The sequence below is a fragment of the Xiphophorus maculatus genome, chromosome 14, assembly GCF_002775205.1.
Source record: "Xiphophorus maculatus strain JP 163 A chromosome 14, X_maculatus-5.0-male, whole genome shotgun sequence".
Lineage (NCBI taxonomy): Eukaryota > Metazoa > Chordata > Actinopteri > Cyprinodontiformes > Poeciliidae > Xiphophorus > Xiphophorus maculatus.
In genome coordinates, this window is record NC_036456.1 from 3,723,279 (window position 1) to 3,751,018 (window position 27,740).

Below are 27,740 nucleotides of genomic sequence, written 5' to 3' on the forward strand. Positions count from 1 at the left end.
AGGCAGACTGCCTGGATGAAGTAACCTGGTTCAGCTGTGGGACGTATGAAGGAAAACAGAGGACAGAAAGTCAAACCTGAAGGAGCTTCAGAAAAATTAGGGACATAGTACAATTATGGTGTAACAGGACTCGGCATACTGGAACATCCCCACCTTATGTGACAAAATACATATTTCTATTGTTATGATTTTATTTTGTTTTCCAGAAAATGCCACACTGGTACACTGTTGCTTCCACTTCAATGGTTGCTGTTTCAGCCAGGAATGGGACTCTGTTGGGCTTAGATATTTCCTGACCAACAGCATTCGGACAGTAATTCTGGTATGTCTCACTTTGTAAACAGTAAGTTCAGATTTCTGTGTCTTTGCGCCCTGCCATATGGAGTGCCTGTTGTCAAGGTACATAAATTAACATCAATATTTTGGTTTACTTAACTTGTCATAAGAGAAAAAAAAAATTAGGTTAATTTTTCAAAGGAACCCCAATTAAATAAAAATAATAAAAAAAGAGAAAAGTCGCAGTTAAATATTTAATTCACAACCTAATTATTGGGTTAGTAAATAAAATTTTTAGTTTAGAAATGAAATGTTTGGCTTTGAAAATAATGATCTTGGAGCTAAATATTTAGCTTGCTAACTAAATATTTAATTTGCAAGCTAAATATTTATCTTGTGAATTAATTATTTGAAACTGTGACATTTATAAATGTATTAATAGCACGATCTAAATATGACTTTGAAAAATGAACCCGTTTTTTCTCCTAATGAAACGGGTGCAGACAGCGCCCCCTTCAGACTGAGAGCAAGTTCCACCAGGAGCTGCTGCAGCAGCTGGGTTGACACACACACACACACACACACACACACACACACACACACACACACACACACACACACACACACACACACACACACACCCCACACACACATTAAATCAACACTGGCTGAATAAACTGACATATTGCTGTTAGTTTTTTACTATGTAACTTTATAATCAGCACCCCATAATACCAGCTGTGCAGACACTGCTAAGACATGTGACACAGCTTGTTATCCTGTTACTAAAAATAACTGAAGGTCACCTGCAGCCCCCCTCAACCTCCTGCAGGAGGAGAGCGAGCGCACATGACTCTTAAAGCTTGATATTGTTCCAACTCATGCCCTTCCATATATTTAAGGTGAACAGGCTTTTTAAGGCTGTGTTTGTGTGCCATGAAGTCTGGATCTGGATGACAGTCATGCTAGCAGTGGGAGCAAAAGCGAGTATGAAATGTCCTGTGGGTTTTATTTGCCCTGTCAGCAGTGATTCACTGAGGAGACGCTCCCTGCACACAGGTGAGCGACTCCAGGCAGAACAAAGCAAGGACATCAGTGACATCAGTGACAGGGACCCTGCTGTTAGGAGAGAGTTCAGACTGGATTTCCAATCATTGTTTTTCAGAATTTTATTACATACATCTTTTTAATATGTACAGAAAGAAACATGATCAAACTCTGCAGTAAGACAAAACCAAAGGGGACAAGCCAAACGAGACAAAGAAATGACAACAGTTATTACCTGGTGTTTTTCAACCAACACCGTCTAATGAGTGCCTTTGCTGCATTTAACTATTAAAAAGCAATAAAGAATTGTGCAAACGACACAGAATACCCCCTTAACCAAAACAATCCAAAGTGAAAAGTAAAAAAAAGAAAAGAAAAAGTAAATGCAGACCACATTCATGAGCAAACCCCCCCACCCTTTCTATTAAACCCCACTATCTGCACCCCCACCCCCTACTTCCATTCAGTAAACAGTATAGGATTCAATGAATACACCAAAACCAGCAGCCTAGAATACAAAGACTGGCTGAAAATATAGACATGTAATCAAAGCAAAAACTTCCATGTGTGAGAGTTAGACAAAGTTTTATTCATGATTTCTAGTTGTGCATCTACATGTGAGAACGGCGTGATGCTGTGGAGGGGAGGGGTACCCACCGACTGCTCAAGCTTCATTCAACATCAGATTCAACCTGACAGAAACCCCACCCCAGATGATGACAGGCGGCCAGCAACAGCGCTGAACCAGATCAGTTGGTGCCTTTGACCACTAGGGGTCTCCTACATCCGGGTGTTTCTGGGTAGCGCCAGCTGTGGGACGGAAGGGAAGGGAAAATCAGGGAGTTCATATCCGGTCAGCAAACCAAGACCAGTCAGTCCCTGAAACTCCAGAGGAAGTTGCCAAGGATGAAGCTCAACAGCATCACAACCACTAAGAGAAGGAGATAGGAGCTCTGGAGGACAACGGCAGAAAACTTCCAGTTCTAGTTTACAGCAGGAGGATCAGTGCTGCTAGAAGACAGTTCACTTATTGCCCTCTTATTGCAGAGGGGACACTCTGCAATAAGTGTCCCCTTATTGCAGAGGGACACTGGTTTCCCCCCTTCTGGTTCCCCTAAAGTCCACTAAGACATGGCTATCAGTTCTAACATCGCTCAGAGCTCTAGGCTTGGAAACAGACTCCTAACCCTCTGATGCTACAATACCAACATGAGAGTGAGAACTGGTGAGTCCAGCTGGAATGTCCTCTGGTCCGTTCAGACTCCTCCTAGGTTCTCAAGTCGTGTTGTCAAACCTTCCTACAACAGACTGAAAAGACCTCTGACCCCAACTCTCCAGGTGGATCACCTCCAGATAATTATCATCTAACAAGATTAGACAAAAGGGTGATGTATCTAATATTAACCAGCAAAAGGTGGGCAGCTGGAAGTTAAATAGGAAGATCTGGCTGCCCAAGATAACTGAACTCTAAGACAATCTCTATAAATGATACACATCTGTGAACGAGCGTGAATAGTTATCATGCTGTTTTCTCAAAACGATCACAGGTCATTTGATGAGGGACTATGGGTTCAACAGCTGTGACCCAAACAACTGAGTCGGAGAGGTCGTCTCGACAACAGTACCGCAGACGCATCTATAGCTTCACGTGTTATCCAGAAATCTTATTGGGCCGATATCAACAAAACCCCAACAATGATGAAGCTGATGAAGTGCTTCCCCTTCTTCTAATGCTACAATCTATAAGGAATAATGCCACCTGCTGACAGAAACACTTAGTGTCTCGATGTTCAGTCATCAAGGAAAAGCTAATGCCATAGATTCCAGTCTCCACTGGACCTGGACGGATAAGGGTGGATGGCACCATCCTTATCCGCCCAGGCCCAGTTGAGAGGTGTGCTCTGAACACTGAAGGTCAAGGTTTTACCCCAACTGACCCCAACTCTCCAGGTGGACCACCTGGATCTGTGTGTGTGTGTGTACTCCTCTGTCAGTATATAGACTGAGGAGGGATGTTAGCATGTAGCTAAGACATGAGTTGTGATGTCAGCAGACATTTAAGGCCCCAAATGTTGGAAATTAATGTTTGTACGGCAGGCTAGGAGGAAGCTAACGAAGCGATACGGATGGAAGAGGCTGCCTGAGAGAGCGCCATCTGGAGCCTTAACGGGGAACTTGTGTGATGATTACAGTCTGAAAGCAACAGCAGAAGGGGAAATCCTCCCAGGACCGAACCGGGTGGGGATGAAAATGACAGAGGTGAAGAAACTTGACTTTCAGTCTTTTAACTCTAACTGGACAATAGTGTGTGAGCAGGAACAGGTGAAGTCTCTCAGTGAACCAGCCTTCCCTGTAACAATCCTCTGAGCAGAACGCATCACTGCAGCTTCACCCATCAGACTCTGGAACCTTCTGCCATGCTTCCATCAGATCAGCACTCAGAGGGGTCATTACCTGACCTTTCAACCCTCTCTGATGCCCAAGGGTGCTAAATGGAAGGCGGGACTAAGAAGGCAGGCTGGGGAGAGAGTGGCAGGGGTCAGAGGGGTTAAAGTGATGAAATGGTGAAGGTGAGGGAAAGGGAAGAACGAACATGAAAGAGGGATTCACAAGAGATGTGGGGGTTGGGGGTGCGAGGGCATGGGTCCCTTAACAGCAGCCACCTCCAGACTGCCTCACTGGGGTGCTCTCAATCTTTAGGTTGGGTTTGTCACCGCTGGCTGTGGCCCCTGGCCCCATGCGCTTCTTGATCTCAGCCGCCATGGTCATGAAAGCCTGCTCTACATTGGTGGCGTTCTTAGCACTCGTCTCCAGGAAGGGGATAGCCAGAGAGTCGGCAAACTCCTGCCAGGAAGAGGAAGAAGAAGTTGAAACATTCAACCCGAAACATAAAGGGGACCGGTGCAGACAGCGCCCCCTTCAGACAGAAAGCAGGAGCTGCTGCAGCAGCTGGGTTTACACATTCAGATTTACATTCAGACCCAATAACCCTTTATAGTACAGGTGTCAAACTCCAGTCCTGGAGGGCCATCGCCCTGCAACGTTTAGATGTGCCTCTGCTGCACCACACCTGAATAGAATAATTAGGTCATTAGCAAGGCTCTGGGGAACTGACCTATACAAGAAGGAGGTAATTAAGCCATTTCATTCTAGCGTTTTGTACCTGTGGCACATCTAAAAACTGCAGGACACCGGCCTTGAGGACTGGAGTTTGACACCCCTGCTTTACAGCATATTGGTGCCCTATGAGATGGCATAAATACCTGACAGCTTCACCAGCACACTGACCAGTTTCACTGTCAAGTCCATCAAAGCCATAACAGTAATAAATTATAAAACCTACATCTTTATTTCTTGAGAAGAAAATACGACTTCCTGTTGTCAAACTCAATCAACCATTCAGCTGCATCCACAGTTTCCATCAGAAACAAGCCGTACCTTGGCTGTTGTATAGTCCACCACTTTCTTAGTAGTGAGGTCACACTTGTTGCCCACCAGAAGCTTGTTCACATTTTCACTGGCATAGCGGTCGATTTCCTGCAGCCACTGCTTGATGTTGTTATAAGACTCCTAAAAAAGGCGATGCACAGATTTAACTGAAAGGCTTCTGACAGGAGGAAGAGGGCAGACTGAAACAGCCTGGCTACACTCCAACTTCCTGTTATTCATCAGGCTGTTCCTGCACTCACCTGGTCGGTCACGTCATACACCACGATGATGCCATGGGCTCCACGGTAATAACTAGAGGTGATGGTTCGAAACCTCTCCTGACCTGCAGTGTCCCACTGATGACCAAGGAGAGAAGACAAGAGTAAGAAAATACATACAATCATGACGTGGATTTTGTATGTTATAGTCAAAAGTAATGGTGGATTAACCAAAAACAGTGTAACATTCACTCTTCTCTCCACCAGCAGATCTAAAATGGAGTTAGAGCAGAAACATTCACTGATGTGAGAGAAGTAACAATGCTGCGTCTCGGTACCAGACACCAGGCAGGGCAGGATGAAACCAGTGGAACCAGTGGAACAGAAATCACAGAAACATGGTTAGTCCTGACACATCCCACCCTGCTGCTAACCAGTTATGGTTAACAATTAAATGGCAAATCACCTTTAACAATAATTAATTTAGATTTAGACTGGTTAGAACCAGATAAGGGAGATTTGAAGTGTTTTTATATCACACTGTTTTCTTTCTGCAAACTCCAGGAGCTGAGATAGTTAGCAGCTTCTGCTATAGACACCCCCCACTTCCTACCCCCAACATGCTGAAGCTAATTGGAAGGTAAAGCTGGAGACCCCCTACATGACAGACTAGGTGTTCACACCAGGACACAACTGGTTTGTGTTCTGACTGAACGACTGTGGATCAGCGTTAACAGATCCTACTGGGTCTATCAGGGCAGCTAAACCCGTTGCTGCATCCAGCTCTCAGGGAAACACTCACTAGTGTGTCCCCAGTTTAACTAGCAGCTCTGTTGTGTCATTTGTCTTCAGGCTTTTTAGTCGCTAAAATGTTTGCTATTAAATCAGAAATGTTGTAATATACTTTAAAAAAATAAAAATACTTTATTGATCCTAAACGGAAATTAAATGTTGTTATTCAACAAATTATTCAAAGTTCTTTATGATACTATACTGGTGGCTTCTCCTATAGAAGGAAGAATCTCCAATAGCGGTCAATATTACAGCACATTAGCAGAAGCCTCTGACTGAAGACACTTTTGTATCTTACTGTAACAGTAATAACAATAACTAATAATAGTTATGGAGCATTGACTGCAGCTTCTGTAGAGATGTCTGTTTGGATGTGGAGTCAGACCAGGAGTGGTCGGGTTGGGATGTGATGCGTTCACTGACGCAGACTGCTTTCAGTATTTCAGAATTACAATTTGTGTTTCATTGTTTACATCTGGATTTTCCTCTTCTGGCTTCTTCTGGTGGAGAATTATGAAGCATGTGTCATGTCAATGACGAAGACACTTTGAAAATGATCACGTACCATTTAGTTCCACATCCAGAAGTGGAATAGATCAGATTTTTTGGGGGGCGGGGACAAAAGCCATGGATACCATTCCATGAAGCCCTCTATGCAGCGTTGCTAAGCTAATCTGAGAGCTACTTAAACTTTGGAGGTCTGCAGGTATTTACTGTGCAGAAAGCTGAAGTCCACTGACGCGGCTCTGTGAGTTAACATGACTCAGTTGTTCTTGTTCCTAATCGCACAGTCTGCATGCTAGTTGCTGCATTTTATGCATCTGTTGGAAGTGATAAGAACAACTGAACCCAATGATTTGGATGAACAAGAACGCTTTTGTGCATGAAAACATCTGTACATTGTGTAGAAGGATGTTTTGTGAGCATGTAAAACACCTGGTGGACCCTGAACAGGGTTTTGGGGTACAACAGGGTCTGTAACCAAGGCAGCGCTCTGCTTGGCAACAGAGCTGGTGTTCCAATATTAGTGTGCTTTAACTCACAATCTGCAGTTTAATAGTCTTGCTGTCTAGCTCGATGGTGCGGATCTTAAAGTCCACTCCGATGGTGCTGATGTAGCTCTCTGTGTAGGTGTCATCCTGTATAAAGGGACATAAAGAGAAGGAGAACTGGAGAGGCTCCGTCTGACAACAGAAGAAGAAAAGACTGCAGGATGAGGAGGGAACCGCCTGCTGGTACAGAGAACTACTTACAGCGAAGCGCAGAAGAAGACAGGACTTTCCCACTCCAGAGTCTCCGATGAGGAGCAGCTTGAACAGATAATCACTGAAAACAAAAAACACATCAATATTTTAATTGTAAATTATGTTCTTATAAGGGGTTGGCAAGTAATTTAAATTAATTTACATATATATTAAAAATGTCAACAGAATGAATTGCATTTATTTATTTTTCCATACCCAAGTTGGAACCTAATCAAGAACGTTTGACTTAGCTGACTGAAAAATTAAAAGTGAAAGAATCCATCATGATTTATGACCAAGTATATATTAATATGCATTTTGACTTATTCTAATGTAATTTAAAGCTTTAGTGGCTATAATACAGCACAGTGGTAGATAAGGTTTTTATGGAAGTTTTCTATTAAACAATAAATGTAGTTCATTTACATGGCGTCACTTCTAAACAAATAATATCTAAAGACATTTTCCAAGCAAAACAGAGTCAGTTCACCAGAGTCCTCCAGGTCTCTGTGCTGCTGCCACACACTGATCAGTATGCAGTGTGTGGTTCGGTGTGTTTCCTCCGATTCCAGTTTGGAGTTTAAAGCGAAGACTGCTTCCCATCAACAAACCCCCACAGATACAAAGATGGCAGTATACTGAGTGCAACACAAGACCCACTGTGTTGCACTGTAGAATCAACCCCATGATTCCCCATGTATCACCAACACACCACTTCACACAGGTAAGGAACTTTTATTTTCTGATTTGTTTCCAGTTGCATCTTTTTTACAGGATGGTGCTGTTATTATACAAATCTAAAGCTGAGATCGGGGGGTTTGTCATTGCCCAGGCAGTTCCATCAGTTACAGTTCAGCACTAACAGAAATAAGAACATGAATAGAAAAAAACTTATGAAAAGTTAAAGGGGCAGTATTATGCAAAATGTACTTTTCTGAGCTTTACATGATGTTATAATGTTATTCCCTCATCAAAAACATACCTGGAGTGTTGCCTTCACTTTTTCATACGTGTTTGACTAGTCCTTTAATTTCCATGGTAACCATTTAGCTGTGCAAAAGGCTTGGGTGGACCTAGCCCCGCCTTCAAAAATGGTGGAAGCTCAGTTTACAAACTTCAGAGCTTCTGTCTCACAAAACAGCCCTCCCCTGTGACTTCTCCATTAGCTCCTTCAGACTAGCCAGCAGCAATTAGCAAACACATGGTGCAACTGCACATCTACTGAGGTCATTATGGGAGCTGCGTCTTAGTGTAAGGCTGATAAAACGTTGTCAAAGGGTTAATAGAGGAGCCATGTTGTGATGACTTCCTGAAGGGCAATTTTAGACAGAGAAGGAGTTTTTAAAGAGACAGAGATCCAATTTCATCTGAAGGTAACAGTTGCCAGTTCACTGTCCTAGAAAATAGCACTATGTGCCTGGAGAATACATAATACTGTCCCTTTAAATTCAACCAAACAAAGGTTCCATTTGTTCATCATGGACACTATACCATTAATATGACAACACATATACTTTGAAGAACAAGAATCAGACACACAAGTTTGAAATTATGCAGGATAATCTCTAAACCTGATCACGTTAGAATTATACAGAGACTCAATTATATTGAATAAATCATAACATGCATTTTGATTAGGCTTGTTTGTCAGGGTAAAATTACCTTTTGAAAACAACCTTTAATCAGGTATGAAACCTAATATATATATATATATATATATATATATATATATATAGCATCTGGGGGCAGTTGGGGTGTTAACTGCAGCAAAGAGTCAATATTGCCATTATGTGGTTGGTTTTTTAAAGAGTTGAAAGGATCTGGAAATACATGACTGCATTTCCACAATTCAGCAAACTCTATAATTGGTTGATTTCTCTCACTTTTAAATCTTCATCATGTGATCAGTAATTTTATATATATATTTTTTGTCAGTTGTTGTATGTTGTTTCCTCCATCAGTACTGGAATCTTTGGTAAAATAGGAGAGCAACGGAAGATAGTTAAATATTTCATAACAATAAGCCATGGCATCAGCATATACTGCATATGGCTGGAAACCAGTAAGGTTTTATGTTTTCACCGCCATGGACCAGGAGGGTTCAGACCAAGACAAAAGCATCTGCTTCAAAACATGGACCTTCACGCCTGACTCAAGAGTTCATCAATCAACATGAAAATACCAAATGTTTTCTGAAGATGTGATCAGGTGAGGCAAAAATGAGAAGCAAAAATGAGAAGTATATTTGAGTGGGAATTTTAAATCAACACAATAGTGACTGTCAAGCACGGTGGTGGCAGTAGCATGCAACAGAGTTTTTTTTTGGTCGCATATTTCAATGAAAAAGACGTTCTCCAAACTGTCTGTCTCCTCCTTTCTTCAGATAATTCTGCTCACTTCATGTCTGCTGGAAATGGAGAAGAAGAAAAAACCCTGGAGTTCAGTTTCTGTTGAAAGTTTCCTCTATGCTTCAGAGTCAGGTCAAAGGGAGGAAGAAAGAACAATGTCAAAGATCCCGGCCGAAATGATGCCTGTTGATGGTTCAGAAAAGTGTGGCCGGGTCACAACCTGCGTAAGTACTAAATATTAGTGAAAGTGTGTCAATTCATTCATTAGCCTCTGCCTAAATGCCAGGACCGGACAATCCTTCCCTAGTTTCTATCGGCTAAAAGTAAAAATGGCAGCGTCTTCTCCAAACATTCGCTTTTTCTTGGATCATCTCCCACGGCAGGTTGTTTCGTAGCGGCTAGAAGCAGAAGCAGAACCGACACAAAGCGGCACAGAAGCCGTCACCTGACGACTGGAGGATTACTGACACATTCCGCATTGTTCCTGGGAGCCAGCTAGCTCCTTTTATCCGACCTGTTTAATGGTTCCGGCAGGACCATTAAACAAGCACTGTTCGGAATATTCCACAGTAAAGCACATTACATAGAAGCAGCAGCAGCAGTCTTACAGCCGAGAAAGGCAAAGAGAAAACTTACTACTCGGGATTCATGGTTTCACTTGCGCTGCGTCTCTTTGGGCGAACAGACTCTTCCTTCCCTCTACGACAAACCGAACAGATGACTGGACGGTAAGCTCGATTCTGAGGCACTTAGATGATTTACAACCGTCTCTACTGCCTACCGCTGTGTATCCTACCTTAATTGTTTCAAATATCTTTCTTTTAAGCATGCATATTTCAACTACAGTCACATATAATGCTATATTCTCCTCTTTTTCTCCTGCCTTTCTGTGTTCGCTGCTTTGGTAAAGGTTTAAGGATGACTGCGCAGGTGCGGTAGTGACGAAAGGTGATGTGTCACTACGAGGTGGACTGCGCCTCTGGTAAACAGTCGGGAAGAAAACAAATTTAGCAATTAGTAACGACAAAATATCTGAATAAGGTTGGTGGCTTCAGGTTGTGACACAGACGATAATATAGTCTGTGAGTTTTCATCTGTGGCCGCCATAAGACGTGGGGTCTGCCCCATTCGTCAACCGACAAGGAGAGCGGCGCCGTGTCGGCGGTGTTTGTTCTCCAACCAGTTCCTTGGGCACCTGAGTAGGAGTTAGAACACTATTATTAAGTAAATAAATAAATAATGCTATAAATACATGGAGAAATCTTGAAATAAATAAATAAAATCTGCAAACCGGTGACTGCCAGCTTATATATATATATATATATATATATATATATATATATATATATATATATATATTTTTTTTTTTTTTATTTTTTTTTTCTAGTCTACATCCCAAGAAAGAAAGATAAGATATAAAATAAATATATGAACTTTTCAATAATATCAATGTTTTATTGAAATTTACATTAAAAAGTTTCATATGTGACACTGCCACTGTGGCTCTAAGGAAAAGGTCTTGCCATCTGAAAGTTGTAGGTTCAATTCCAGTTTCCTTCTGCCACATGTTGATAAGACCCTCGTGAAAGCTGGTTGGATTTGGAAGAATTCTCCATTTTACCAATCCATTCGAATGCATAATGCATATGTCCAGGTAGTTTTTGTAAACATTGGAGGCTGGTCTTCACGCCTGGTAGATCCTCCTTTTTACAGGTGCTGTGTAAAGTTGGAACCAAATATCTACATATTCCATAAAACAGACATATAACCTGTTTTCTTACTGCCTGACATCCAACCACACTGAACTTCCTTGTTTCAAGGTCATTAGGGATAAAGTCAAAAGTTCACCTAGAGGATTACATTCCCTTAAAACAATTTGGGAAATAATCATATCATGACTTTCTAATCTTCTAGGTCAATTCAACACATTTGAGTTAACTGCAGGCGCACCAACATATCGCACACACTGCTTCCTTTTGTGACATTATGGCAAAAACAGCAGAAATGAGCAAATATATCAGAATAAGGATTGTTGAAGATTGTTTGTCATTTATGTCTCTTGGTCTTATATGGACTGGTCGCCTGTCTCCTGCTTCTAGGTTAGAATAGAGATCCAGTCCCTATGGATCCTAAACCAGATTAAAGACGTCTGAACAGTAAAACAGTATTTAAGTCTGAATAACGGATGTGATCAGTGTGGCATTGCTCCATATCCTTCCGCACCCACAGGAGAAGATAGGTAGACATTCTCCTGTCTTCCTCCAGAGTTTGTCTCAGGATCCTCAGATATAGCAGCAGATGCAGCATCTAATCCTTGGTTGATGTAACTGGCCTCCTCCCAGGCTTCCAGAACCGGGAGCTCGGACAGAAGACCTTTCAGTTCATCAAGCAGACCGCTAAAGTCTGGCCTCAGCCGCGGCTCTTGGTCCCAGCAGCTCTTCATGATTTTGTAGCTGGTTGAAGGGCAAGATGTGAGAAAAAGAATTAGACTTTTCTCACAATATTGATTGTTTTATTGAACATCTTGGTGCAGAAATCCTTCCTTACACAACGATGCTGAGTGTGATTTTCTTTGGTGTTGGAGTCATTCATTCCTCCACTAAAGACTTTCCCCATTCAAATCCCTCATAATATGTAGACAGTTTTTGTTCGAGCATGTTTTCCCATACTGTGAATGGGGAGAAATTTGATAGAACACAACTATCTTTGTTTTTTAAGATTTCCTCACATTTCAACTTGAATTAGGACTCTGGTCTATTTTCTCTTCCACAGACGAAGTTGTCCTCTCAGAACCGGCCTTTCATCTGAAGAATGAAGAGGAATGTGATGCTGCAACCTAAACTCAGAAACTGGAATTTCCCATTTACAAATGTGGGAAATTTACAACTGTTTTCAGAATTCTGAGTTAGAAAATATAAAGTTTTCTATGTTAACCCTGACCTCGAAATCCAATATGCCTGCCATGTGCATAAAACATAGACGTTGCAATCATAAACTACTTATTTTCTCTGTTTATCTTTGGTTTTTCTCTAATTAGAACAGGAACAAAAAGGACTGGGCAACTATAAAACTCATATAAAGTGGTGTTTTCATGTTCTCCTTGCTCTCTTACCTTTTCTCCTGATGCTCTTCCTTATTCTAAAGTCCAAATGTGTATGTTTGGATATTTTTGCTGAATAACTCAAGGTGCATTCTTTTTTTTGGTAAAGTTTCAGAATTGTTTCTTCAAATCTACTGATAAGAAGATTTGATAAGAAGGAACAAAACTAGCAGCTGTCAGAACGCTGCACCTGATTTCTAATAATTATCTGCAAAATCTATAAAACCTTACAGATTTTTGGATCTGTTCTTGTTCTTTTATTTATTTATCTTTTCAGACTCTACTGACTGATTGTACAATCACCAATTAGAAGAGATCTCGGCAAAATATACATCCTCAAGGTGCATGAGGAACATAGTCCTTTTGCCAATTTTTCAAGATATGCAATATTCATTTCATTAAAAAAATGTATGCTAATTATTTTGTGATAAAATATGTTATTTTAAATAATGAAACTCCTACAAAAAGCAAAATTGTAGGTTATTTAAAGTTTCTCATCAAGAAAAAGCAGACCGACTCACAGCTTCTCGTCACACTCTGCAGGTGGTTTGAGTCTGTGTCCGGACAGCAGCAGGTCCAGCAGTTCATGGTTGTGGACAGCAGGATATGGAGTCTTTCCTCGGGACACAATCTCCCACATAGTTACTCCGAATGACCACTATGACATGGAGAAGAGGATTATAGGACGAAAGTAACTGCTATGAGGCTTTTCTATCATATACTGATCATGATGCATGTTTTCCAGAAAGCAAAGTTAGCGAGTCGATGAAATCTGCAGGTTTTACTCAGGTTGAGCTTTTTACCAGTTACAATAACAAACTGAACTTCATTGCATTGTTTTACACATAGGATTGCTATGGTCCTATACCTTTGACCAACTAATATATATATATTTTAAATATTTTATGTCTCTTCCTTATGTTTGTTCTTTTTGCATTTTCAGATTCCATTTATCTGGCAGCAAGAATTACAGAGTTGTTATGTTTTCTTCTTTTTTGATCAGTAACTTGATCAGGATTATACAACTTTTTGGTGACAAAAGTTGATTGTTGTGTTAAGGCAACATGGAAATGAAACACTGCAGAAAAATAGAAACGTTGCTAGGCAAACTCACCACATCACTTTTGGTTGTGTAGACAGACTCAGACAGGCTCTCAATGGCCATCCACTTGATGGGCACACGGACAGCGACTGTCTGACGGTAGTAATTGCTGCTGTAGATTTTCTTAGAGAGGCCAAAGTCGGCCACACAGACCCGAAGATCATCCCCCAGCCTGTGCAGAGACAGATACATATTTCTATAGCATGGATCAAAGCATATGTACATCATTTTCATGCATTTTCCCATCTTAACCTGCATCTGCCCACCTTCAAAGGTCAGACTCACATGCAGTTGCGTGCAGCCAGGTCCCGATGCAGAAATCCCCTTGTGCTCAGATAGTCCATCCCCGCTGCGATGTCTATCATAAATCGCAGGAGCGTCTGGAAGGGAACAAACTGGAAGAGGAAAAACAGGAAGTTTTTTTTTCTGAAACTAACTTCATTCCAGGCAGGATTATTTCCACGTCTAGAGAATATTTCTCCTGCACAGATTTCTGCTGAATGTTTAAACAATTCAAACAATTTATGAGCTCACAAGTATTGTTTTGTGTTGTTCATGTCTTATCTTGTTTGTGATTCAGATTTTCTTTGTTTTGGTCTTGATTTTTAAAGTTAAATAATTACTTCTTTAGTTTATATAGTGCGCTTCTATTGATACTGTGTGCCGATTATGACTTTTGTGAGCTTATGGGTCAGTTTTTCCACATTAATTTTACTTTTTTGTTGCTTGTGTTGACTAGTGTAATAGTACAATTGAACAAAACTTTTTTTATTTATTGTTTTAGCATCTCCTGGTTTCTCCTGCTCTCTGCCGCATCTGGCCGTCAGAGGTTCAGAGAATCTCTGACTTCCAGTCAAACATTGTTATGAAACACAAGGACACTGTAAGTAGATGAGTTATTAATGTCTCATGTTTCACAGAGATTTCTCAGGCACAGTGTCATTTTGGAAATGATTGTAAAAGTAAGGAAAAGTCCAGATGAGCATCCTGACTGAGATCCACACTGACTGACTGCAGCCAGAGGAGCAGCTACTGAATACTGACTGAAGGGGGCAGTATTTATCAAATCACTCATCTGATGATAAATAAAATAATGTCATTATTGTGTAAAATAAATTTTCAGTTTGATATTAAATAGGTTTTATTGCAATATTTGTAAAAAAAGAAAAAAGTCTGATTATGTTGCTCATGATTGATTTGCAAAAGCCATTAAGAAACACAATGACTCACCAACAAGGTGAGTTTCTTTTTAAGCACTGTATGTACACAGGGGTGTGTGTGTGCGTGTGTGTGTGTGTGTGTGTGTGTGTGTGTCCTCATAACAGCACCTCACCATTGGAATGTCCCCATAGCGTGTAGCAATGAGAAAGCGTCGCAGATCTCCATGTTTTATGTACGGCAGGATGACCAGAGGAACAGGAACAGGAGAATCTTCCTCCTTCTTTAAAGTGACACCTGCAGGAAAAACACACGTATAAACTAGAGCAACTGATTTAAAAACCCACAGTACCCAATCCCTCCCCCAAATCCACCCAGATTAATAATGATCTCTATGGAATATGTTTCATGTGACTCCTTTGACCAGGGGTGGGCACTCCTGGTCCTCGAGGGCCGGTGTCCTGCAACTTTTAGATGCATCTCTACTTCAACACACCTGAGTCAAATAATGAGGTCGTTAACAGGACTCTGGAGAACTTGACTGCACTTAGGAGGAGATTCAGCTGTTGGATTCAGGTGTGTTGGACCAGGGAGACATCTAAGAGTTGCAGGACACCGGCCCTCGAGGACCAGGAGTGCCCACCCCTGCCTTTGACTGAGGGGACAGGAGGATCTGAAAGGAGTCTGGGCTCAGTTCTAATCATTCCTCTGTGTTCTCTCTTACCAAGCAGCCTGACAACGTTTTCATGATCAAAGTTCTTCATTATCTCAGCCTCTTTCAAAAACTCCTCCAAGTCCCGCTGGCTGTGTATTCCAACTGCAACCAGAGAAAATGATGAGAAAGGAGAGCTGGTCAAGCAGACGTCGGATGAAGCTTCTCTGTTGGCTCCAAACCTCTCATGGTTTTCACAGCCACCCTGACGTCAGGACCAGCCTGCGGCGTGAAGATCCCCTCATACACCGACCCAAACTCTCCTGTAAGTGGAAGCTGATGTTACTTAGGAAGCATTTGCGTCATCAGGCTGCCATCGCAGTATGTTCTTCTACTGCTCTGTTTGTAAAAACAGCTCCAAACATCCTGTCACCTTCATTTACTACAGAGTCACATATCTTGTTCATGTCTTGTTCATGTCTTGTTCATGTAAGCAGCATGCAGAAACTATTGTTCTGGTCTGACCTTTGCCCAGCTCCTTGCCCAGGGTCAGTTGGTTTCTTTCCACCAAGACGTCCTTCAGACTGTCCAGCAAGCGTCCACCAACCCCCTCCAGCAGCTGGGCCGCGCCCTGCTGATCTGAAGCACAACAAAAATTCTCATTTAAAAAGAAAAATGCAACTTCAAACATTTCTTAGCAAACTCTTGATTATCACATAAAGAAATTCCTCTTATGATATGATAGTTTTCAGATCTGCACAGCTCACTGAAAGAATACTGACTGTATCACAAAGTTCTTTGATGCACCTTTCTGTTCATCATGTCTCAGATGAACAATTTTCTTGTTTGCTTCAGTTTTAGTTTTGAATGTGATTAAAATGTGACCAGCTCTGTGACTTATGTTAGTAAACAGATTCCAAAGAGACCCAGTTCTCCTTCAAATCAATTCTTTGGGAAAATATAGAAAAGCATGAAAATAAAAGCAGTTTTGGGAAAGTTAGAGTAAAATTTAGTTTTAGAATAAAATTTAGTTTTAGAATAAAATTTAGTTTGGCAAACTTAGTTAAAATCATGACTGACCCCCAGAGTTCAGATAACTAAACACTCACTGTGAGGCAGCTGAGCTCCGGTCTCTGTAATGCTCGGTGGATGGTAGGAGATCTGAGCGTTCCCTGGGAGGAGCTGCATTTCATGGTCCGGTTCCGACCTGGTTTCAGCACAATCATTATTAGTTCTGTACTGCATGAAAGCATGAAACGTAATGTTATCACTTCTCATTGCTCAGAGGACAGAGACATTAACTCAGCTGCACCTTTTTAAACATCTATATGTTATTTCATAAATACTGATACATTAAACAGACTGCACTGATTTAATACAACTTTGATTTAAACAATAAATAAATTGAGATAAATGTTTTTAATGGACTCAAACTGCACTTATTTTAAATAAATAGCACCAAATATGGACATTTATTTGGAATGTATTTATTATGATTTAACCAATCAGAGATTGTCCGAAATATATGTGTGTGTGTGTGTGTGTGTGTAAAAAACAAAAATAGGATTAACACTGAGGACAGACAAGATTGACAAAATGAGTAAAAGAGTCAGTTGGAAGTCTACTGTTACCTGAGCTTAGTGTAGGTTTTGCGCATGAAGTACATGACGACAAAGATCACAGCTGTCAGCAGCACAGTGCTGAGTAAAACCACGACTGTGAGCCATGTGGACTGGAACTGGGACCACCTGTGAGCCGGAGCCTGAGCCGGAGCGGCTCCACCAGCAGAGTCGTCTAATGCAGGAGCCCCAGTGATCACCACAGTCCTCCCTGAAGCAGAACAGGAGGAGGCGGGTCAGGCATTCTGACGGGAGCCACAGCTCAAAATGCTGCCCAGTGACTGGGGTGTATTTACTGAGCCTTCAGGTGAAGTAAATCATGGATATTTGCCCTGTGGATATGCTGAAATGTGGAATTTGATAACTCACAGTGTTAGGTTAAGGCTTAGCTTTTTACTTTTGGAAATTGTGGAGAATTCACTATTTAGACCAATATTATACTTTTTAGATTGTCATGAAGAGCAGCTCCTATTAGTTTTTCCAAAGAAACTCATTGTAGCTCATAAATGATGAAGTACTTATAATTATCTTAACAATCCAAAAGTGTTTAAAAGTTTAGTTTATATACTTTAGATCAACATTTAGCACCATCTACTTCATAGCATCAAACCTGGAGAACCAACATTTGGTTTCATGCCTTCCTTTATCTTCCTTTGCTCTTTTCCTGTGGTTTGTTGTTTTGTTTGTATTTCCTTCTAATTTATGTAAAACACTTTGAATTGCCTTGTGGCTGAAAATGTGCTATATAAATGAAATTACCTTACCTTTGCAACAGAAGTAGTAGATATGCAGCATTATGAAGCATTTTTAATGTCTGGTTCATTGAAGCTAACCCATCAAACCCAGGATGATGGTGCAATCCCATCTCTCTGATAGGCTGACTTACTTCTGTGCAAGATGACAGTCGCAGTGGATGAATGTGCCGCTGGCTGCAGAGAGGAGATGTGATTCCAGGCCTGCACTGACAGTCTGTAGTCAAGCTGGTGGTTCAGTCCCAGGACGGTGACCAACGTGTCGTTCAGTCCATCAGAGTCTGGCAGGAAAAGCACCTGGTTCCCACACGGCTCCCACTGACCTCCCATCTCTGCTGCCTTTTCACACTTTACTTGGTATTTTATGTTTGTCCCGCCTTCCCGGTCGTGGGGGCCGTCCCATTTCAGGACCAGCACCGAGTCATTAACAGCCCTGGTTGTTAGATTTAGAGGAGCAGAGGGCGGCTCTGTGGAAGAAAACACACACACACACACACACACACACACACACACACACACACACACACACACACACACACACACACACACACACACGCACGCACGCACACACACACACACACGCACGCACGCACACACACGCACGCACGCACACACACACCCCTCCTATCATCCTTCTGCACAGCACCGCTCCACCTTTGTGGAGAGCAAAAGTTTCAAAAATGAATTTTTGACTAAGGATGTGATTTGTATTTTTTCATTACATTTCACTAGTGTTCACTAAATAGTTACATATTGCAGAAATATGGTTTGCTGTGATTCATGTGGGAGAAACTGAAGCAATAACTTCAATAGCTTCACTTTCAGTTCTCCAGCAGCAGTCAGTTTCAAACAGTGAGAGTAAAAGCCTCTTACCACCATTAAATCCAGGTCAGCAGAGTGTGGCTCTTTTCTTATTTAATATTTGCTTATTTCAGCCGTTTTATTTCCCTAACCTTTTTATATCCTGCATATCATACTCCGTTCAACTTCAGAGTTGTTGATTTTCTTATATTCCTGTCTGCCTTACGCCTTTCATACTTTTTCACATTGTCATGTTACAACCATAAACTGAAGCAGGTTTTATTGGACTCTGTGTGGTAAATGAAGCAGCAAATTACTGGAAAGATCGAATGTCTTTTTGTACAAATACAAACCTGAAAAGTGTGAGTTTATTCAGGTTTAGATTATAAAACAATATCCCAACTTTGAACATCTTATGGAGAACTGTCCCATCCATCATCCACAGACAGACAGAATACAGCCCAGCAGGGAGAATCTGTTGACTGGATGACTAATGGTTGTGCAGTGATGAACTTGTGCATGTCTACAGAACACAGATCTGGTTGTTATGGAGAATGGAGGTAAATACAGGTGGATCTAAACAGCAGACTGGAGGCTGTACAAGCACCCAGAGGTTGTACAGCCTGTACAAACAGATGAATCCACATAAACATGTTTAAAACTCCTGATTACAAGCAGAAAATAACTGATTCCTTACTACTGCAGCCAAGGTCATGGGGGTCAGAGGGCAGGCGGCTGAATCCCTGCAGGCACTCGCAGCTCTCTGACCCCTCCCTGGGGGTCCTGCTGTTTGGTGGGCACAGCTGGCATTCTTCTCCCCAATTGGTGGGTTTGTAGTAGCCCATCCTGCAGGCTGTGGGACAAACAGGGATCATCTCTTACCGTTTATAGTGTAATTTCCAAAGTGCAACCACGATCTTCTGAATTATGAGATTGCATCTTCAAAAATGTAAACAAAATAGCATTTTTTTGTCATTTCTTTTGTGGCCACGCTTTTTAAACATTCCCTATATTAAATCTGTCTGTGTTAAAGATTCGTATATCAGACAACTTGTGTCTGGGTTTACAACAACAAAACAGCAGGGGGCGTTATCTCAAACAACTACCTTCAAAATGAATCTATGATTGTAACAACTACATGGTGACCATGTTTCAAACACACCTCCACAGTTTTAAGTTCTCTGCTTTTCTTTCTTTTCTGCTAAATTCTTCACAGCACATTAAACAGGCATATGACTATTATAGCATGACTTTAATAATTGTTTTTGATAATTATAGAATCGTAAATAATATATTTCATTAAATTGAGACAAGGGGAAGGATTAAATAAATGTTCACTTCTTCCTTCTGCTTTTCAAACAGAAAAGTTGTGGTAAACAAATGATTTTCTTCTTGGTTATGTATGCACAGGTTTTGTTTTCTGACTGATTGCTTTTTTTCTTGCTATTAAAAATTTGTTTGAAATAAATAAATACAATCACAATCAATCAAAACAACCATTGAGCACACAATCCAGCACAAATATCCCAGGTAAAGAAATGTATTCATGTTCATTCCAAAGACAGGCTGCCGTTAAAACGTCACATAAACACCAATTAAGTTCAAGCATTTAAATAGCAACACAGAGTTACTATTTAATAACTTATTTTCTTGTTGAAGCTTTAAGATATGAAGCATTTTTTCACTTTAGGGAACTAAAACGTTTCTTTTATTAAAATGTCCTTGATAAACCTCATACTGTTTATGACAGAAAGTTGGGTTATGTTTTACCATGAAAACAAGAAATGCGAAAACTTGATTTTTAAATTTTTTTTTAAGAAACGCAAAACTGAGAAAACATGAAGCCAAATTTCCAACATAAAGTCCTCCTTCAGAATGGGAAGGAAGACAACAGAGAAAATGAGGATGTGAAAGTCATGAGTTGACTTTTCCAAAGCCACCAAGAATAAATTGTTCATAAATAATCACATGAGAATATCATCAACACACCAACTTTGGGCGTTTTTTAAAAAACCCCAAATTGTTCCAATAATTTGTTCTGAATGAAATGCTGAGAGCATAACAACATTACTTTGCTATGATTCAGAATTCATCCATTCATTGATCTACAGCACAGGAAATATGATCCAAGAAATATGAAAAATTCATTTTTGTCTAATTTTAAAAACTGCAGCCTGTTTCAGTCTCTACATCATGAGACCATAGTTCACTTTCAAGTAGCTAACAGAGAAAAAACTCATTAGGAAGAAGGAAAAACGTCTTCCTGAACTGAATGACTGATCATGTCATTCAGTTTTTTGAAGTGGGCGTCTGGGTGTTTGTGAGCAGTTATTATCTTACTTGCAGTGAGAATTCTTCTTGGTTTTTCCTGTAGGCTGAAACTAACACAAACTTCAAGCAGAGTTTATTTTCAAAGCTGAAAGTCTTAAAAACTCGTCAAGGTCTAAAATCTCCCAGCAGATGGTTTAACCCTCCTGTTAGGTTCGTTTCTGAGGTAAAGCAAAAATGTTCGTGGGTCACTTTGACCCGGGGAGTGTTTAATCATGCAATGGTGTCAGAATCCAAAAAATCCCTCCAAAACATTTTTGTATCTGATTATTAACTCCAATACTAACCATTTCAATCAATATTTGTGCAATGATGATTTATTATTTCTCAGAAATTAAGGATAAATAACAACAACCTGCTCATTTACTCATTTGGGCATAAAAAATTGAATTTACATTTTTAATGTCCACTGAAAAAAACCTAGACACAAAAAAACAATAATTTCCTTGAAATTTATCTTTGATCATTTTTTTTTATATTACTTTTTTTTTTTTTTAATGGGTGATCTTTATAATTGAACTTGAGACACAGATACTGTTCAGGGTGAAATTGACCCGCTGATTAAAATCAAGATAAATGAGTCATGCAGAGAGTATTGATGTTTTCCTCCACTTCTGCTGAGTGTCACTCAGTGTGGGTGGAGTTTATCCACAGGAACAGAAAAGATTCCCGTCATAAGTTGTGTGAACACTTTCTGCTTTCTCGCAGTTTCCTAGTGCAGTAAAGAGAATAGTGAGAAAGTGGGCTTGTGTGTGTCGAGGTGTGCATGTATGTGTGTGTTTGTGTGTGTGGTGAAATATGGTTCATAGCTGCAAGGAAACATATAACAATGGACATTTTAACATAACAGGAGGGTTAAATCAGCTCTGTGCTAAAATGAGACCCGTGTCTCCCTGACATCATCTCTGTAGAAAAGTTAAAGCAGATAAATAAAAAAAAAAAAATCCATGCTGATTCAAGTGATTATAGTTCCAAATATCATCAAATCAGTCACAAGTTTTATTCCTTTCTTTCTGTGTGCAGAAATAAAGAATAGGATCAAAGCAGCTCAGTTCATTTTGCTCACTGTTAAATTCTATTCGGAAGGTTTTATTTTACATAGTGAAGATATTGCTATCATGTGTGACCTGAGAATACTTTGAACAACAGCGCAGGTCATGACTCTCCTTGTGTCAGCCGTACAAATGTGTTTCCTACCTTCACATGTGTGACCTCTCTCCTCCAGGCCTGGCCCACAGGAGCAGCCGCCTTGCTGTGAGCTCCACGCTCCGTCCAGGCCGCACTCTCTGACAGGAGGGGCCCACTGCATGGCGCCCGCCACACAGCGACCCCACACCGGCTCTGCGCCGGCCCCCGTCTTCGGGAACAACGTCAGGTTGGAGACGAGGTCAGGGCATGCTTTGTAATACACTCTGATGGAAGCGATGAACACACACTCTCCCGTGTAGGAGAAGCCGAGCTGGAAGCCTTTGCGTGAGACCGGACCCAGGCTCAGGGACACGCTGCGGTTAAAGTGACTGGATATGGAGTCCAGACCATCGGAACTGGAGAACAGTTTGGAATTCTGGAGGTCCAGGACACTCGGACCTTTTGGGAATTTGGAGAAGGCATCGTCTGTGTCAAAAAGATGAACTTTCAGCGGACTGAGCTCACCAGACGACTCTCCCTCCTGAGCAACTGAAATATCTATCAGTAAATGGTGGGCTTCTCTGCGCTCCATCCACTTGCTTAAGACTGATCTCCATCCGGAGTTTCTACAGGCCTGGAGTACGGGCTCAGAACCTCCAGAACCAAACTGTAGTCGAATTTCACTCCACTGTAATTTAAAGAAAAAGGCATAAAAAAGTCAGCCATGGTCGAACATGTTGAGGGCTGTCAGAACCAATTCCATGTCTTGTTGACAATTCTTTGCAAAATGTCTGTGAATGTGAATCTTTAAGTATTAGCACGCATTCTTAATGAGTTTTAAAGATATGGGCTTTGACTGGACCATTTTAACTCATTGTTCTAAACCTTGTGGTCGATTGCAGCTCTGGCTGCAGGTTCAGATTTCTCCTCTGTCAGTTTCCCTGCCCATCACCTCCACAACATGATGCTGCCAACACCATGTTTCATTGATTGTAGTTTGCTTTCACTGCATTTCCTCTCCACTCTTTGAATGAAATGAAATTCAGTTCAGTTTATTCAGGTAGCACCAATTCTCAACACCAGTTCTTTCATAACAGTCAGTGTGATTCTGGTTCTCAAACAATGCCGTCATGTTCAGTTTATTACTTAAGTTGATTTAAAAGGAAACCCAACAAATTCCATCAAATCACTGACTCACAGCAATTCCTCACACTGAACATGCATGCAGTGACAGCAGAATGGAGTCCCCACCCCCTTAACAGGAAGAAATCCCCAGCAGAAGCAGAGCCTGGTTCAGTATGAGCGAGAGTTTTAGTGCTGACTGTACAGACTGGCCATGAAGTTCTGAATTATATCAGTGGTGACATCACTTCTCCACTCTGTCCTCTTCAGAGATTATGATGCCCAGCAGACAGAGACAGAAAAGACAAACATCAATGAAGACCAGCCTGGAGTAAACTTAGAATCAAGCCGGTGCGGCTGTGGACCGTATGGGAGAGTACCCAGAACCTAGTCATGGATGTAAGTGGAGAACAGCACCAGCTTCACTCAGAAAGCTCAGTGCTCTGAGACACAGTGAATAAATCCACCTCCACAAAGATTATATGGAACTGTAAGTGTAGAAGATTCACTCACCTGTAAGAGCGGTTCTGACTTCCATCCCAGCCCGGCCGCTTTACCAGAGTTGAAAAGTTCTACTGCAGAGAGGAGAACGTCCCACCATCACTTGGTTTAGTTACATTTATGTCTCATTTGAACCAACAGGACAATAACAGAATCAGAACAGTTTGTGGTTTCAGGGCTCCAGATGTAAATGTTGACAAGCATTCTGTGGATCAGTGGATTCATTTTCACTCATGCCTCTCAAACAGGTGGAGAAAATAATGAATTTCCAACATCAATTCCAAATAAACCCTGTTTTTTGTTTTACTGAATTTGATTGATTGATTGACTTGGTTTGAATGAGAATTTTCTGTCACTTTCAATTAGTGAGAGTTGAAAGTAATTACAGTTGGTAGATGGTTTTGAAGGTTTTTTTTTTTCAAACCCAAAATCATTTAAAAACTACAACAAAACGTTTTTAAACTAAGTAACAGTGTTGTGTTTGTTCATTTTTTTGTTTGTTTTTTTAAACATTTTTGGAATCCTTCATGAAGAAGAACGCTTTTCACTCAGCCAACATACAACTGTTAGTGAAAGTTTCATTTCCTGACTTGTGGCAGTTCAGCCCAGGACTCAGCAACCACTGCAAATTTAAGTCTTTTTTTTTTTCCTGTTTTTTCCCGAAGAGTTTTTGTGGCGCTAGTGACTCGTATTTTTTTCTACAGTAGGCAGACAGGAAGGAGGGTGAGGAAGACATGTGGTAAAGGTCATCGGGACTGGGAGTCGAACGTCCGCGTCGAGGACTAAGGCCTCCAAGCGTGGGGCGTGCTAAACCCCTGCGCCACCACAGCACGCCCCAAATTTAAGTCATTTTTTAACAAAATTTGCTTTTTGCTATAAAAAAAAACTACACAACTATTCAACACAAAATACTTGTTTTTACCTCCACTATAGGAAATATGTTTTGATTTTTAAATTAAATGTCAAATTTTATTTTTGTACTGATGTAAATCAGTTAATTACGTTTAGCACGCCTCCTAGATGAATAGAACATGACATAAAAAGCACATAATTTGCAATCTATGGGAAGAAGATTTATAAAAAAGAATATTCCTATATTTGTGAAAATGTGCTTTTGTTGGACATCTAGAAAACATTAATAACCTAGCAATTTTTTTAAAAAAAATTACCTTTACATTTTAAAACATTGCTCTTCATTTGAATCATGTTTGGTCAAAGTTAAGAGCCACAGCAGAGGCTCTAAGAGCCACTTGCAGCTCCGAACATAAATAAATCTATTTCACAGTATCAGATTTTATAACATTGGGTTACAAAAAAATATCTTTTGGAAGTTGTCTATGTTTTATCTACTGAATTAGGACTATTTTGAATGGCTGAATCCAAAAGTGACATCCATGTTTCTCAATCAGGTCAGGTTTTTATTCTCATTTGATTTGAAGAAATCTGACCTTCTAACTAAATTGATGACATTTTTGTAACATTATCAGTTTGTTTCTGTTAATATTTCTCATCCAAAAAATGTTTTAGGAGAAAAAAAAGGTTTCTAACAGAGTATATTAATTAAATGTTACGAACTTGGATTTCTGTAGATTGAGTAATAAACACTGTTAAATGTAGGTACATGTGAACTGAACATGACGTCTTCATTGTGTAAAATTCTCCGTCTCTGTTCTGTCCTGATGGAATCTCTCCTCCTGCTCATCACTCATTGATCAGATTCTCCAGATGTGAGAACAAGTCCTGCATTTTGATGCTCATGTTGCTCCATAGTTCAGAAAGTTGACCTGATTGAGCAAAACCAATGGGATTTTAGGATTCAGCACATCAACATGACCCTAAAACAGATGAAAAACAGACAAGTTTTTGCCTGTTGACCAGTGTGATCAACAGGCCCATATGTGAAACATACTCTGTTCCTCTCAGGCTGGACTCCATTCGTCTCGAATGTTGGAGTTGCCAACCTGTGGACTTTCTAGAAGCAAAATTTCTCTGCCTTTTATACATTCAACCACTAAACAGAAGGTTTTCACACATGAACAGCATTAGTTAATAGAACTTAGTTAATGAAATGCAAATTCTCAAAGCGCTAATAAAGAGTTTCTGCAATTCCAATAATTTTCTTTATCACAGCTGCGTTTCTTCAGTTTCCAGGGAATTATAATCACATGTTGTTCTTTTGTGTTTTTACCTGCCAGCAATCCATTTTCTCCACTTGAATATCTCAAATCATGAATGACCCACCTTCCTCTGCCAAAGGCTGTGTGTCACAGTCAGTGGTCCACATTAGCATCCACAACAGGACAGAAGCAGGTCCAGCAGACTCCATATTGTCCTGTGAACAGTCTGAATCCTTTAATCCTGTTGCTGCTGGTCAGGCTGCAGTTCTGATGGACGTTCTGGGTTTACATCTAACACAAGATGACTCAGACATTTCTTTCCCCAAATCGGCCTTCCTCTTCGAAAGTATACACCCACATCACATTGCTCTGAATGCTGAATTGACTTGAATTAAATCAGACCATCAAATTGCTTGTTTTTCATTTCAATAAGGATGAAACAGCACATTTTATTAGCAAAATAAGAAGTAATAAAAAGATGTGACGCAGACTAGAATTAATCTATTTTTCATTTATTATAAATTAGGCAATTCTAAACAAATGAGTTTTAGAAAATGAAGCAGCTAATTTGAAATCCAACATCTATTTTGCATGATGAAAAAAATCTGTTGTCTATCAATTCAACTCAATTAATTTTTTATCATGTGTGTTTTGTTACACAGTACAGAAAGACAATCAACAGTATTGCACTTTTTCTTTTTACCAAAAAGCAACTGTCATAACAGGTTTTTTTTTACACACAGTAAAGGTTTATTATTGTAATTATATAAATGTGAAGTAATTACGTCTGAATTAACTATACTAAAAGGGAAAAAGTCAACAATTTGTAACGTTTTTGTCAGAAGTTCATTCAGTAACACTTTATTTGACGAATTGTGAATAAGACTGTCATGACACCATCATAAACATCACATAACACCTGTCATGAACATCAGTAAGTCTTCATGAATATTTATGACTGTTGTCATAAAGTGTCTTTCGGTAAATCATGACACTTTTAATACAAAGTTGACATTATTCAAAATGTCTTTGTTATGACATCTTGACATTAACCAAGAAATCATGATCTGACATACATTTGTTATAAAAGTATTACTGATTAAACTTTAGCTTTAATAACATAAAGCTACATAATTTTTCAAATTTAATCAGTGTCAGTGTCATTCGGATTTACCGAATGACACTTTATGACAACAGTCATAAATGTTCATGAAGACGTACTCATGTTCATGACAGGTGTTATGTCATGTTATGTCATGTTTATGACAGTCTTATGCACAACCCGTCAAATAAAGTGTTACTGTTCATTCTTTTATATGTGTAGACTCTCAAAAGTCTATACTTTATTTAAGTATAGACTTAAATAAACAAAAGTCTATACTTTTGAGAGTACACTCTCAAAAGTGTATTTGTAGTTCATGTTCTGGACTTAAATACATTAAACTCTTTTGAGTTTACACCAAGAAGTGCACTTTTGAGAGGCACTTCTTAGTGTACACTTTTGAGAGTGCACTCTCAAAACGGTTGTTGTTCATGTTATGGACTTATTTATAATTAATCTCACTTAATTCTCGAAAGTGTACACTTTTTAGAGTGAAGTCTAAATTGAATAAACTGTGGCGTTTCATCATGGAACACCACGATGCTCCATGATGGATGAAATGTTGTTGATACATTTTAATTTAAAGAACAAAACAATTTTAAAATCATGCCCTGATACAAAGGTTAACACATTTAACAGTTGAACCAACTTAATTGAATTGCAGCAATTGGTAACAAGTAATTCAATTAAGTTCATCTAACTTAATTAAGTTTAAAAACTCAAGTTATTATCTCTATCTGTCTCAAGTTTTCAAGTTTATCCAACCCATGTTATGTGTATCCAACTCAATTTATTATATCTAACCAACTGAATTTACTAAGTTTATCCAAATCTATATATGAAGTTTTTTTTAACTGAATTCAACAAGTGTGCTTAAAATGACAAATTTAAGCCAGTTATACTC

At 40.0% G+C, this 27,740-nt stretch overlaps 2 protein-coding genes across 2 annotated transcripts; both read right to left on the bottom strand.

The window, feature by feature from the left end:
• Nucleotides 1-1,427: 1,427 nt before the first annotated feature.
• On the bottom strand, nucleotides 1,428-10,303 carry LOC102236931 (ras-related protein Rab-1A). Its single transcript, XM_005807914.2, has 6 exons — nucleotides 9,991-10,303; nucleotides 7,016-7,088; nucleotides 6,806-6,901; nucleotides 5,013-5,108; nucleotides 4,762-4,893; nucleotides 1,428-4,167 (listed from the first exon to the last, which is right to left on the bottom strand). Exons 1-6 carry the CDS (start codon nucleotides 10,002-10,004, stop codon nucleotides 3,973-3,975), a joined length of 606 nt encoding a protein of 201 aa, XP_005807971.1. The 5' UTR covers nucleotides 10,005-10,303; the 3' UTR covers nucleotides 1,428-3,972.
• Nucleotides 10,304-10,798: 495 nt separating this feature from the next.
• On the bottom strand, nucleotides 10,799-26,004 carry LOC111610977 (tyrosine-protein kinase receptor UFO-like). The gene is made up of 15 exons (XM_023346345.1): nucleotides 25,859-26,004; nucleotides 23,630-23,691; nucleotides 22,064-22,682; nucleotides 19,236-19,391; nucleotides 17,872-18,204; nucleotides 16,998-17,196; nucleotides 16,476-16,573; nucleotides 15,892-16,005; nucleotides 15,609-15,689; nucleotides 15,439-15,531; nucleotides 14,890-15,011; nucleotides 13,842-13,951; nucleotides 13,569-13,728; nucleotides 12,976-13,112; nucleotides 10,799-11,807 (listed from the first exon to the last, which is right to left on the bottom strand). The coding sequence occupies exons 1-15, from the start codon at nucleotides 25,941-25,943 to the stop codon at nucleotides 11,546-11,548; spliced, it is 2,631 nt and encodes an 876-aa protein (XP_023202113.1). The 5' UTR covers nucleotides 25,944-26,004; the 3' UTR covers nucleotides 10,799-11,545.
• Nucleotides 26,005-27,740: the final 1,736 nt, after the last annotated feature.